This window comes from Vicia villosa, linkage group LG1 (assembly GCF_029867415.1).
Source record: "Vicia villosa cultivar HV-30 ecotype Madison, WI linkage group LG1, Vvil1.0, whole genome shotgun sequence".
NCBI lineage: Eukaryota > Viridiplantae > Streptophyta > Magnoliopsida > Fabales > Fabaceae > Vicia > Vicia villosa.
The window spans coordinates 138986047-138997913 of NC_081180.1; the positions used below are offsets into that span (position 1 = coordinate 138986047).

The 11867-nt window shown below is 34.6% G+C and overlaps 1 protein-coding gene across 3 annotated transcripts; it reads left to right on the forward strand.

Annotated features, from left to right (window-relative positions):
- The first annotated feature begins 7168 nt into the window (after positions 1-7168).
- On the forward strand, positions 7169-10078 carry LOC131644332 (uncharacterized). 3 transcript variants are annotated; one of them, XM_058914805.1, is made up of 4 exons: positions 7169-7314; positions 7673-8171; positions 8314-9186; positions 9435-10066. In XM_058914805.1, exons 2-3 carry the CDS (start codon positions 7721-7723, stop codon positions 9168-9170), a joined length of 1308 nt encoding a protein of 435 aa, XP_058770788.1. In that variant the 5' UTR covers positions 7169-7314; positions 7673-7720; the 3' UTR covers positions 9171-9186; positions 9435-10066. The 3 variants fall into 3 exon arrangements, with proteins under 3 accessions (XP_058770788.1, XP_058770786.1, XP_058770787.1); XM_058914803.1 differs by lacking the exon at positions 7169-7314 and adding an exon at positions 7349-7447 and having other exon boundaries at positions 9435-10078; XM_058914804.1 differs by lacking the exon at positions 7169-7314 and adding an exon at positions 7362-7435 and having other exon boundaries at positions 9435-10075.
- The last annotated feature ends 1789 nt before the right edge of the window (positions 10079-11867 follow it).

The following is an 11867-nucleotide window of genomic DNA, read 5'->3' on the forward strand; positions in this document are numbered from 1 at the left end:
AGAAAAGGGTGTAATGTTGTTAGAATTAGAAGTGACCATGGGAAGGAATTAGAGAATAGTAAGTTTGAAGAATTATGTGCTTCTGAGGGAATCAGTCATGTGTTCTCATCACCCATAACTCCTCAACAAAATGGGGTGGTTGAACGCAAGAATAGGACTATCCAAGAATATGCAAGGCTCGTGCTTCATGCTAAGAAACTTCCATATTATTTTTGGTTTGAAGTCGTGAGCACTGCCTATTACATTCATAACAGAGTAACTATCAGATTTGATTCTGTTACTCTCTATGAAATATGGAAAGGGAAGAAGCCAATTGTGAAATATTTCCATGTTTTTGAAAGTAAATGCTACATTCTAGCTGATCGTATACAAAAAAGGAAAATGGATCCTAAGAGTGATGAGGGAATATTTATGGGATATTGTTGAAGCTGTATAGCGGCAAGAAACAAAAGATTTGAAAATATTTATCCGGGATTTATCGTGTCCATAGAGATGGTGAGAATGCCATTCAACGGTTTCTATGGTTTTGAGCTTGGCTTTGAATGGGTAAAAAGTATAAAAACGGAAAAGTAAATGTGAACACAAAAGAATTCATTCTTCGGAAAGATAAGATTTATCAAGCTTTGTATATGATCAACTTCTCACAAACTTAAACTTATCGACCAGTTATACTCAACCTACGATACTCGTCTATGTCATCATGTATCTCTCACATCAGTGTCCATCTCTGGAGCACCTACGAGATCAACTCACAACCAAGGTTATCTCTAACACAAAGCTGTGAGAACATCCGTATTCTTGCATCGACGATCTCTCGCGCGCCGCTCAAACACGAAAGCATTAAGTACATATACCCAGAGTGAATGTTAGCTCTAAATCTATTTCTAGAGTTCATAAACTAACAAATAATCATCCTAGATAAGGATTCAAGAAGTTTATCTCTAAAGCAACCTAAATCCCGAGCATAGAGCAAAAATCTAAGATGACAATCAACACAGATTTGTAAAGCAAGTTTTATATAACGCCATGGGCGAAAAATATACATGAGTTCAAAGTAAATACATACACAAAACCCAACTATAAGAGAGTACACAAAGAAGAAGAGAAATGAATCGAAGATCTCCCGTGTTGTCAGTTCCGATTGATGAACAACCCACCTCTGATCATCCAAATACAAGCTTCATAGTTGTTGTCTAACCTAATCTAACCTAAGAATGAGAGTGATGAAGTTTGGGAGCAAAATCCCCAAAACCCCATAACCTAGAAATGTCTCAAATGAAGAAATATAAAGCAAAACTTACGCAGGCTCGCTAAGCGAGCTGCACTTATTACACAAAATATCTAGTATAGTAAAGGTAATCTCGCTTAGCGAGATGAATTCGCTAAGAGAGCTCTTAAAACTTTGCATCTCTGTTTTTAGTTCATGGAAGCGCATTTGGAGTCCGCTTAACGAACTTTTGCAGAATTTCCATTTTATTGCTCCAAAACTGCGAAATCAAAGTCGTGCCTTAGACACTTTATTCCTCGAGGCTCCGATATGCATAAATACTTATAAAACAAAAACTATCAAACGGTACACAAAACAAATGAAAACTCAAGTATACTAATATATACACAAAAGTTGAGGTTTTATTACAAAAACTATATTAATTGAATCGATAAGTGCTGTAAATATATACTCAAAATAACGATATTTTGGCACTTATCAAATACTCTATCAACAATAGAGCTTATAGGGCATTCAACACGAGAAAAAAGGTGATGATGGAGTCCGTAAATGTAGTGGTTGATGACTCACCAAAACAAGCTGATGTCAAAGATGATGTTGGACCATCATTTCCTATGGAAAATGCTGAAACATCTTCTCCCATGGAAATTGTTGAAACAACCTTTCATCTGGATGATAATGGTGGTGACTCAAGTGTGAGTGACGAACCAGAAGAAACTGAGACAGCTGATAAAGGATCCTCTATCAGGATTCAGAAATATCATCCTAAGGATCTCATCATTAGGAGATCTAAATAAAGGAGTAACCACTAGATCAAGGGAAGTGGTGTCAAACTCTTGCCTTGTTTCAAAATTTGAATCAAAGAATGTCAAGGAAGCTCTGGCTGATGAGTTATAGATTAATGTTATGCAAGAGGGTCTTTAGCAGTTCAAGAGGAATGAGGTTTGGGGCCTAGTACCAAGACCTGAAGGGACTAATAATACCAGAAATAAATCTAGACTTGTTGCTCAAGGATACACTCAAATTGAGTAAGTGGAATTTGATGAGACTTTTGCTCATGTGGCTCGCCTGAAATCTATCAGGTTACTACTTGGAGTAGCATGTATTTTGAGGTTCAAGTTGTTTCAAATGGATGTAAATAGTGCATTTCTAAATGGCTATCTAAATGAAGAAGTGTATGTTGAACAACCAAAAGGGTTTGTTGATCTAGCCTTTCCAAATCATGTGTTCAAACTAAAGAAGACACTGTATGGTTTAAAACAAGCTCCTAGAGCTTGGTATGAAAGGTTGACTCCATCATAGGTATAAGAAAGGTGGAATTTATAAAGCACTCTTTGTCAAATAAAAGGATGGAAAACTTATGGTAGCTCAGATCTATGTGGATGACATTGTCTTTGGTGGGATGTCCGATGAGATGGTTCAACATTTTGTCAAGCAAATGCAATTTGAGTTTGAGATGAGTTTGGTGTGTGAATTAACCTACTTTCTTGGGTTACAGATCAAGCATATGGAAGACTCTATTTTTCTTTGACAAGGAAAATATGCAAAGAACATTTTGAAAAAGTTAGGGTTGGAGAATGCTAGTCACAAAAGAACTCATGCTCCTACACATTTGAAGTTATCCAAGGATGAAAAAGAAAGTAGTGTTGATCAAAGCTTGTATAGAAGCATGATTGTTAGTCTTCTTTACCTTATCGCTAGCAGACCAGACATTACTTTTGCTGTAGGAGTATGTGTTAGATATTAAGTAGAACCCAAAGTTAATCATCTCAATTAGGTCAAAAGGATTCTGAAGTATGTGAATGGTACGTGTGACTATGGGATATTGTATTCACATAGTTCAAACTCTACGTTATTGGGTTATTGTGATGTTGATTGGGCTGGAAGTGCTGATGATAGGAAGAGTACCTCTGGAGGATGTTTTTTTGGGAAACAATTTGATCTCATGGTTCGACAAGAAGCATAACTGTGTATCTCTCTCCACTGCTGAAGCTGAGTATATTGTAGTAGGAAACAACTGTTCTCAACTTGTATGGGTGAAGCAAATGTTGTCTGAATACATTGTCACACAAGATATTATGACATTATTTTGTGACAATGTGAGTTCTATAAAAATTTCCAAAAATCCTATTCAACACAGTAGGACGAAGCACATTGACATCAAGCATCATTTTATTAGAGACCTTGTAGAAGACAAAGTCATAACGCTTGAGCATGTGAAAGAAGAAAATCAGCTTGCTCATATTTTTACAAAAGCTCCTAATGCAGTTCAGTTTGAACAATTAAGGAGAAAATTGGGTATCTTGCGTGTATGGAGAATTATATCAATTACTGACTAGGATGAAGTCAAGTACTGAAGAGAAGGAAATAAGATCAATGTACTGTCTCTCTCCCAACAAGATTAGTGCAACTGAAGAAGAGATCAAGATCTCGTGTTACCATCAAGGATATCCATTTGATCCAGGAATCTCAAAACTGCTTACTGTTGTTGGCCCAGGATGTGTTTAGCATTTTTTTGCTAACGTACTTGTATGGTTTTTCTATGTTGGTTACTTACTTAACTTTTTCTTTTCATATTATGGCTAAAAGGGGGAGTGATATGGTGTAAGGTGTACACTAACCACTGACTAAGAGGGAGAATTTTTTCTCTGGTGTGTTGCTGATGAGTTACTGTTGAAGGGGAGAATGCTGGTTCTTTTCCTTAGCAGGTTTGAAGAAATGGTTGGATTGACAAGTGTGGAGGGATGTCAGACAAAATGTCTTGACATCATACTGATTGGTTGAGACATTGTTTCTCTCAACTTTTCTGTGCATATTCCATTGACTACTAACATGTGTTACATGTTTGTTTTTCTACTGCATCTCTGATCGTGAAATTACTGTTGTGTGTTTTATAATCCACAGGGCTGAGAATATTTTTGTTTGATTTATTTTTAAACATTAGATGTTCCCTTATATGTGTGTGTGTGTGTGTGTGTGTAAGTTGTTTTAGCAAAAATAAGTCAAAGGGGAAGATTGTTAATTCTCTATTTTATGGTTGACATTATGTTTGGTAAAACTAACTTATGAGAACATGTTGAACAAGATGTTCTATCAACTTCAAATAAAGCGACATCTCAAGAAAGGTGTCCTATGCAGGAACATTCGACATCGTGTCTATTAATGAAACAGTTGGATCTGTTGAAGTCGGTTTTGATTTACAGGTGCAAAATATTTTAGAATATTAAGCAATCCTATGTGGCGCTTGATTTAGGGATATGAGATTGTCTCTGTTTTCAAGATATTTGATTGACTTCTAGATATGGAGAATATTTAGGAAACTAATTATTGGAGCCCTATCTTCATGGAGAAGATTTTGGAGTATTTTCTAGAGTGCCCTGCTGCGGTTTGAAGCCTAAATCCAATCCAGAAGATTGTTTAAATAACAAGCAACAAACCTAGTATTGTGTGGAACTTACATTGTAGTATGTGTTAGGGTTTGTGAAGTCTTGTTTATTGTGAGCTTCTCTAATATTATATTTATAGAAAAGTTGTGCATTTTTATTGAGTTGTAAGCTTTGTGTTCATTCATAAGCTTTTAAGCATTGAGTGACTGTGTCTTGGAAGCGTGTCTTCTAAAGTTTTGTAATTAGTTATAACGGTTGTGATTCAGGAGGGTCTCATACCGATGTGAGTCTTATGTAGAAGTATAGCACGGGTATTTATTAGGCGAGAAGGTTGTAAGTTGGAGGTTGTTTACGTGTGAATCAGAGGTTGTGTGCATAGTACTTTAAACTGATACTATCATAGTGGAATTATCCTTGGCTTGGTATCCCCCAAATTAGGTATTGCTATATACTGAACTAGGTGAACAATTACTTGTGTTCTTTAAGTTTCTGCACTATTATATACCTTGTCATTATGTGTTGTTTAGAGATCACTCTCTCGACATCTCTTAGGACATATGAGATCTAAACACCAGAATTTCAGTTAACCTTCACACAAAGTCGTGTCAAATAAGCAAGAATCTTATTAAGAGCATTGACATGAGCTTGGAAATCTCCTTCTTCCCGCATCTTTGGGACATATATATATATATATATGCTACTTCGTGAAAAATTTGTTCATGAACGTCTTGGACGTGTATTGATTTTCCCATTTATTCCAGACATTCGTCAGAGTTGTAAGGTTCGAGATATGATTTATCGCGTCATCAGAAACACAAAGTCTAATCAATCTTGTGACCTTCTCCTTCATCTTGTTCCAGTCAATGGTTGTGATGTCTGTTGATTTCTCATCACTAAGCGCATTCTGTAAACATTGTTGATCCAACAAATCATTAACCTTCATTTGCCATAGACAAAAATTACCCCTTATTTCGAACCGAGTCACTTCGAATTTCGCACCTCTAGGATTAAGCGTCATCTGATACCAATTGTTAGAACAGTAACATGAATACATGTCATAATAGAAACACACAAAACTTTTGTTCACACGGTTCGGCCAAATTACCTACGTATGCGAAGTAGTTATAGTGCCCTTTATTTAGGTCTTGTGAAATCGCATATTGATTACAGTGTTACAAGCCATATATATAATATGATTTTTTAGTTTATCTAAAATCCTAATCTCTAATTTCCCTCAACAAACAATTATCTCTACCCATAATTATCTCAACAATATGAATTATTTTCTCAACAATGTATAGTTATCTTAACAACCCATAATTATTTCAACAATATGAGTTATACTCTCAATAATTCATAATTATCTCAACAATATATAATTATCGTAACAATATAAGTATATTCAACATTAATTTATGACAAACATTCCTTTCGTGTATTAATTGTAGTTCCAATGTCACTAAAGCGACTCAATTTAGAAAAACAATGTTAAAACAATGAAGTACCATAAATAACTACCAAGAAAGACTACCAATAATGAGTTATGCTAGCTCTGGTTCGAGTTTACTACCTCCGCGGTCTTAAATTCCACTTCAATCGACTGTGATTGATTTCGAACTGTGAGGCCAGAAATGGCCGTGGTTTTTTTTTTTACTGAATAAAATATTCATTCATTCCAATCGATAGAGTACATTGTTGCAATACAAATTAAAAATCGCCAAAAACAAAAAGGATGAATCTGCAAACAAACTCACAGCATCCATGTTAATAGCATAAAATGGCAAACTGCATATGCCTACGGATATAACTATGACTATATTGAAATGTCTGAAATATTCATGCCTCCCTGTAGCGTTAATGGCACCAAAGTCATAGATAGGGTCTGCACTAGATTGAAACTCATCTTTGAACCTGAAACAAATGAACACTGCGCACAAAGACAGAAAAACAAAATACACCGCACAAAGACAGGAAATCAAAACAAACAACGACGCACTAAAATGACGAAATCACAAAAAAAACACTAAATATATGTAAAAATCACTTATTTAACTAATAGAGAAAGAATGACGATTTGGAGGGTGATTTTGGATCAAAATCGATCCTAAATCACTCCTCTCTAAGGGATACAGAAGAAGAAGAAAAGTAGAAATTGTCGTGGTTACTTACCGCGGTTTGTGAGTAAGTTGTTGGTTAATAAAGTCGTTATCGTGTTGGTGGTCGATTTCAATTGTCATTCTCAAAATTTGAGTTTAGTGATTATCAATTCATATATCATTTTTTTTTTGTAATTTAATTTCGTGCCGTTAATGGTTCACTAGATTGTACATGTGATGTATGAATGTATATCTCTAATTCTTATATTTTATTTTATTGGGTTAGGCTCTATGTCCCTCAATATTGCTCTTTTTTATTTTATTGGATCTCTAGTTGATTAAAAAAAATTAAGACTTTTTATTTGTTTTTCATGTATTTTGTTTTTATCCATTATTTCAGCCTTAAATTTTGTTAGTTATTAATGTTAACAATAACAGCTAGCAAGAATTAAGTAAATGTCCATGTCAATGTATGTTAGTGGAATGACATATATCTACGTGGCAGATCCATACCCTCGAAGAATGCTACTACTGGATTATCTCTTCTCTCTCTAATCAACATAACAGACACATCTTTTCTGTGTTTCCTAAACCAATCAAACAGGTTTGTACTTTTTTTCTTTCTTTCCATTTCTGTATCTTATCCTATTATGAGTAGTTTTAGTAATATTACAATATGTATGTATTATTTATGCTTCTGTTTCTGCAAGTTCTGCAACGATACTGTATTTTTCTATGTATATGTTTGTTTCACCTCATTAATTAATTAACTATTAGGATAATTCTAATTTTGTCTCAATCTATCTAACTAAATTTCATAATAATTTATTGTCTTATCCTATTGGCCTTGAAATAAGATTTTTCTCAAAATTTGACTCATGAGCAACCTGTAATTTGATAGTGAACTTTGTGTTAAGGAACTAGTTTGCTAATCTTGATTGTAATTTGTAACTATATTTCAGGAACTTCTGCTGCTGAATATTGAAGTTGAGTTCAAAAGAAGCAAGAAAATGAAACCAACAAAGACTGGTCTAGAATTCATGTTGATGAATTATTCTAGTGAATTTCATAAGAGAAATTTGAGAAATGAGTCAAGTGCAGGTGCAAATGCAGCTTTTAAGGCAAACACAACAGTTTCTACCGCTGATCCTTTATCTGAAATAGTTTGGTCTCCGGATAAAGGTTTTGGTCTAAAATGTGTTGATTCGAGTTTTAAGAACAAAAATACATCGCTTTTCCGCGATGTTGAGCCTAGTAGTATGGTTCTTGCTCTACTACAGAGTGTTGCTTGTGGAAATTCTATCAATGATGATAAGCCTACAGATAATGCTTTTGTTCAACCTCTTACTGGAGTATGTGTCGAGAGTGATGTTTCTTCGACAAATATTCCTATAAGGCCTCCGACGAGTGATTCAGTTGTCATCATTCCAGAATGTAAACCATATGATGATCATGATACAGGTAAAGATTACATCTCTTAGGTGCTGTAATAATTGATTCTTTACGTGCCATTGTATGCGATAATGCATCCTAGTAAAAGAAAATTTCATGTTAATTGTCTTTTTCATGTATGAAATATAATCTGCATCATGATTTTCTTCAGGTCATTTCGACAGAAGGCCTCAAGACAACGAATCTAAACCTAGCTTCGAACGAAGTCATTCACCAACGAAACATTGCAAAGAAGGCATGTACACTTTTGTTGACAACAAGGTGGATGAATTAGAGGATGACTCATATACTAGAGTCGAACATGTGATCGAAGAAAAATGTTCTGCTGCTCTAGGAACATATATAATATCATCTTTCAACTGCGAAGCAGCTACTTCTGCAGTAACAAGCAGAGTTCTTGTTTCAAAATCCGTCCAGAATAAAAACAAATCCAAGGTCAATGAAATGATGCTGCCATACAACAAGAACGGCATTCATAGCGAAAACTATCATAGTAAGGAGTTGTTTTTGGAAAGTAGGAAGAGATGTAAACAAGAAGTGATAATTGAGAGTAAGAAAGTCAAAATGCAAATTCAAGAAACTTCATCATATTCTAAATCTCATGTTGAAAGGGATAGCTCATTCATGAACTTGATTTCAAACATGATGAAAGGATACTCACAACAATCTAGTCAGGATGACGTGAAATCTTCGGCTCTTGCTCAGATTAGGCCTATAAATTTTGTCAACAGTCAAGGACACTGGAAAAATAACTGCAAGGTTGAAGAGACTAGAGAACAATTTAGTGATAACCAATTATTCATCGAGACTAAAAACCTGCATAATTGTTGTATCAACAAAGAGGCTTCTTCCACTGTTCTAAAGGATGAGAAGGGAAATAGTGATCACATATCAAAGCATAATGTCGATCATGTTACGCCTTTTTCAAGATTCAGAGATTCAGAGCCAATGGTTTCCATGTTTGCCAAAAGGTTAGGTGCCATCAAACAATGCCAACAAACAGAATAATCTACCACACACACAGGTAAACATGGCTCGACTCTAAGTTTCATAAAATCGTGAATCCAATCAATTATGCAATGGTTATTTCTGGCCTAAAAAAAGATCCATGGTAGTTATCACTAGAATCTTTTAAGTCATGATCGAGCGACTTAAATTCTCTGCTGTCAATGGATCTTGATCACCGGATAATGATCAGACGTTCATGCGTCAATTTTTTTGTTTTGTTTTGGAACTTCCCTAACTTTGCTCCATCTCTCTCTTGTACTGCAGGAAACATCATGGAACATTCAACTCATATACCGTTAGCGCTGTTATTCCAACTCGAGATCTGACAGAAAAGTTCAAAACTGAAAGGTTTTTGGACAACATAAATATCAGTAAAACCATGAGTTTTTTCTATCTGTAATATACAATTTTGTATTTTTTTTTGCATTCTTGAAGTGTATATGAAAGACACCTTATATCTGTAATAGACAAAAGTGATTCAATTTATCTAAAACTATTGTATAACTTTAGTTAATCACACAAACTTTGTACGAGGTGACTGTTTCAGGCCATATAAGTAGTGCTTTTGCAATTTTCATACTAAACTATCTCTCCTGAGCAACAAACTTTGGAGTTGAATTTCTAGAATAAGTAGCAGCAGTCTAGAAAAGCCTAAAACACACATTTAACAACTTTTACATATAATATATCGCAATCATGAGAGAGATTGTGAACAAAAACACGTAGAGTTAAACACGCGAAGAAGGACAACAAACGAGGGGTCCTTAAGAAACAAGAGTAGGTGTGGAACCTCACTATATAATACTAATGATGACATACAGTTTATCAAATAACAAGAAGTGAGAAATGATTCAGATATTGTTCCAGTTGTCTTTCCTATACATCGATATTATAAGAAAAATGTGTGGACAAAATGTTATAGAACAAGTAAGAGATCAAGTAAGTTTACACTTTACACAATAGACATGTATTGCAAGGTCAGCTAATCAAACTGACCATTTAGCTTAGTGCACCCGCATTAAAATATGTGCCATTTAGAGTATTCAAGGGTAAGGCTCTTGCAAACTTTCCAGCACAACACCCTTTAGAAGAAGTTTCAAGATCCAATAATTGAGTCTAACTTTGTTGTTACTGTCAAGCCTTAGGTTTTGATGTTCGATGGATCTAGCTAGGACTGGAAAAGGTCATTTGAGTTGTGTAATTATCATTAACCTAAAAGAGAGAGTTTGGAGATTCAAATGTCAAGTAAATCCTAAGTTTTCTATTAATTAAGTTGAGAGTAAAGAGATTATCGAATGCATAAAGATATCAGCAAACCATGGTAAAAAATTATAATCATATTCAGGTAACGGGTGATTCCTAATTGGTATTTTAAAAAACTATCAGGGAATATAATTCATCAACTCAAACGGTCAAACCTCCAACAACTCTCAAGTAAAAATTTAGGGTTTATGTTCACGGGTAAATTTAACTTTTAACGTCTCAGACCATTGTAACTAATATGAAAATATCATAAACCTCGTAGAGAAGATTCAAAGTTATTGAGTGATGATAAAATCAAAGATAATGATGTCAAGATTTTGAAATTTTAGAGTTTGAAAGAAAAGAAGTGTAAAAGTTTGTTTGATCATGTTCGTTTGTGTGATGAGTGTCTTGTAAAGACAAAGATATTTTTGGAAGTAGTATGGCTAAATCACACACACATTTAAAACATTGAGAAACCTCTCACTTTTTAATTAAAATCAACAAAAAAAATATTTTTGGCGCCTAACTAGTTAAATATGGGACTATCTACTTGATTAGGAGAACGTTTTTAAAATGGTCTAATCAATTAGATCACATGCATATCGATTAGATGATGCCTAATCGAGTCTCTAATGAATTATGACAGCTTCTTAAAGATTGGTAAAAACTCTATATCTAAACCTTCCATTCTGGACAGGCACATTGGATTATTGACATTGTCTGGCCTATAAATAGATAGCTTCTCCATCATTTCAAAACATCTAGAAAACGTGAAAAACCCCACTTTTATTTCTCTCATCACCTCTTTAAATCATTCTTGTTTTTTTACATATATTTACCATAGTGCTTTGAGAGTGTCCTTGAGTCTCTATGAGGATATTGCTCTGGGTGAGGGTATAACTGTAAATTTACCAAGAGTAAAGTATTTCTCTTGAGTAAATTATTCCTCCTAAGGAAGTAAATATTTTTTGTTAGGAGCTAAAACCTTGTTTTGGTTCGGAGAAATACCGACTTAAAACTCTGTCTTTGTTTGATATCGGTTTGTGTAAAATCTTTATTTGGTTTGAAGACTAACTGCTTCAAGCATGTTCGTTGTTTGGTTCAATATCGGTCTGTGCAAAATGTGCTCCCTCGAAGTGTTTAGAGGGGTTTAGTCATGATAGTTCAATTGCGGCGTTCCTTTCCCTTCTCGATTGGCACAATTTTCTTTCCAGAATTCCTCTCTTTTCTCGACTCCTTGCTGAGTCTCCTCGCTAACCCTTTTATTTGTTTCTCCCTTTTTAAATCTTCATCCATATATGGCTATGTTAGATACCATCTCCTCTTCATATTGTATGTATTTTTTTCCCAGGCTAGTAGAGTAGATTGTTGGATGTTTTTGTTGCTCTAATGTGAAAGCTTTCAAAGAACTTGGATCCTAGTTGTCGCTTGAGACTGAGCATATATTTTTCT

What these genes read in the sequence shown, in the direction of transcription:
- LOC131644332 (XM_058914803.1), top strand. Translation starts at nt 7,361, where the DNA reads ATGAGTAGTTTTAGTAATATTACAATATGTATGTATTATTTATGCTTC. An exon ending in ACGATACTGTATTTTTCTAT is followed by an intron (nt 7,448 to 7,672) that starts GTATATGTTTGT and finishes ACTATATTTCAG; the next exon opens with GAACTTCTGCTGCTGAATAT. An exon ending in ATATGATGATCATGATACAG is followed by an intron (nt 8,172 to 8,313) that starts GTAAAGATTACA and finishes GATTTTCTTCAG; the next exon opens with GTCATTTCGACAGAAGGCCT.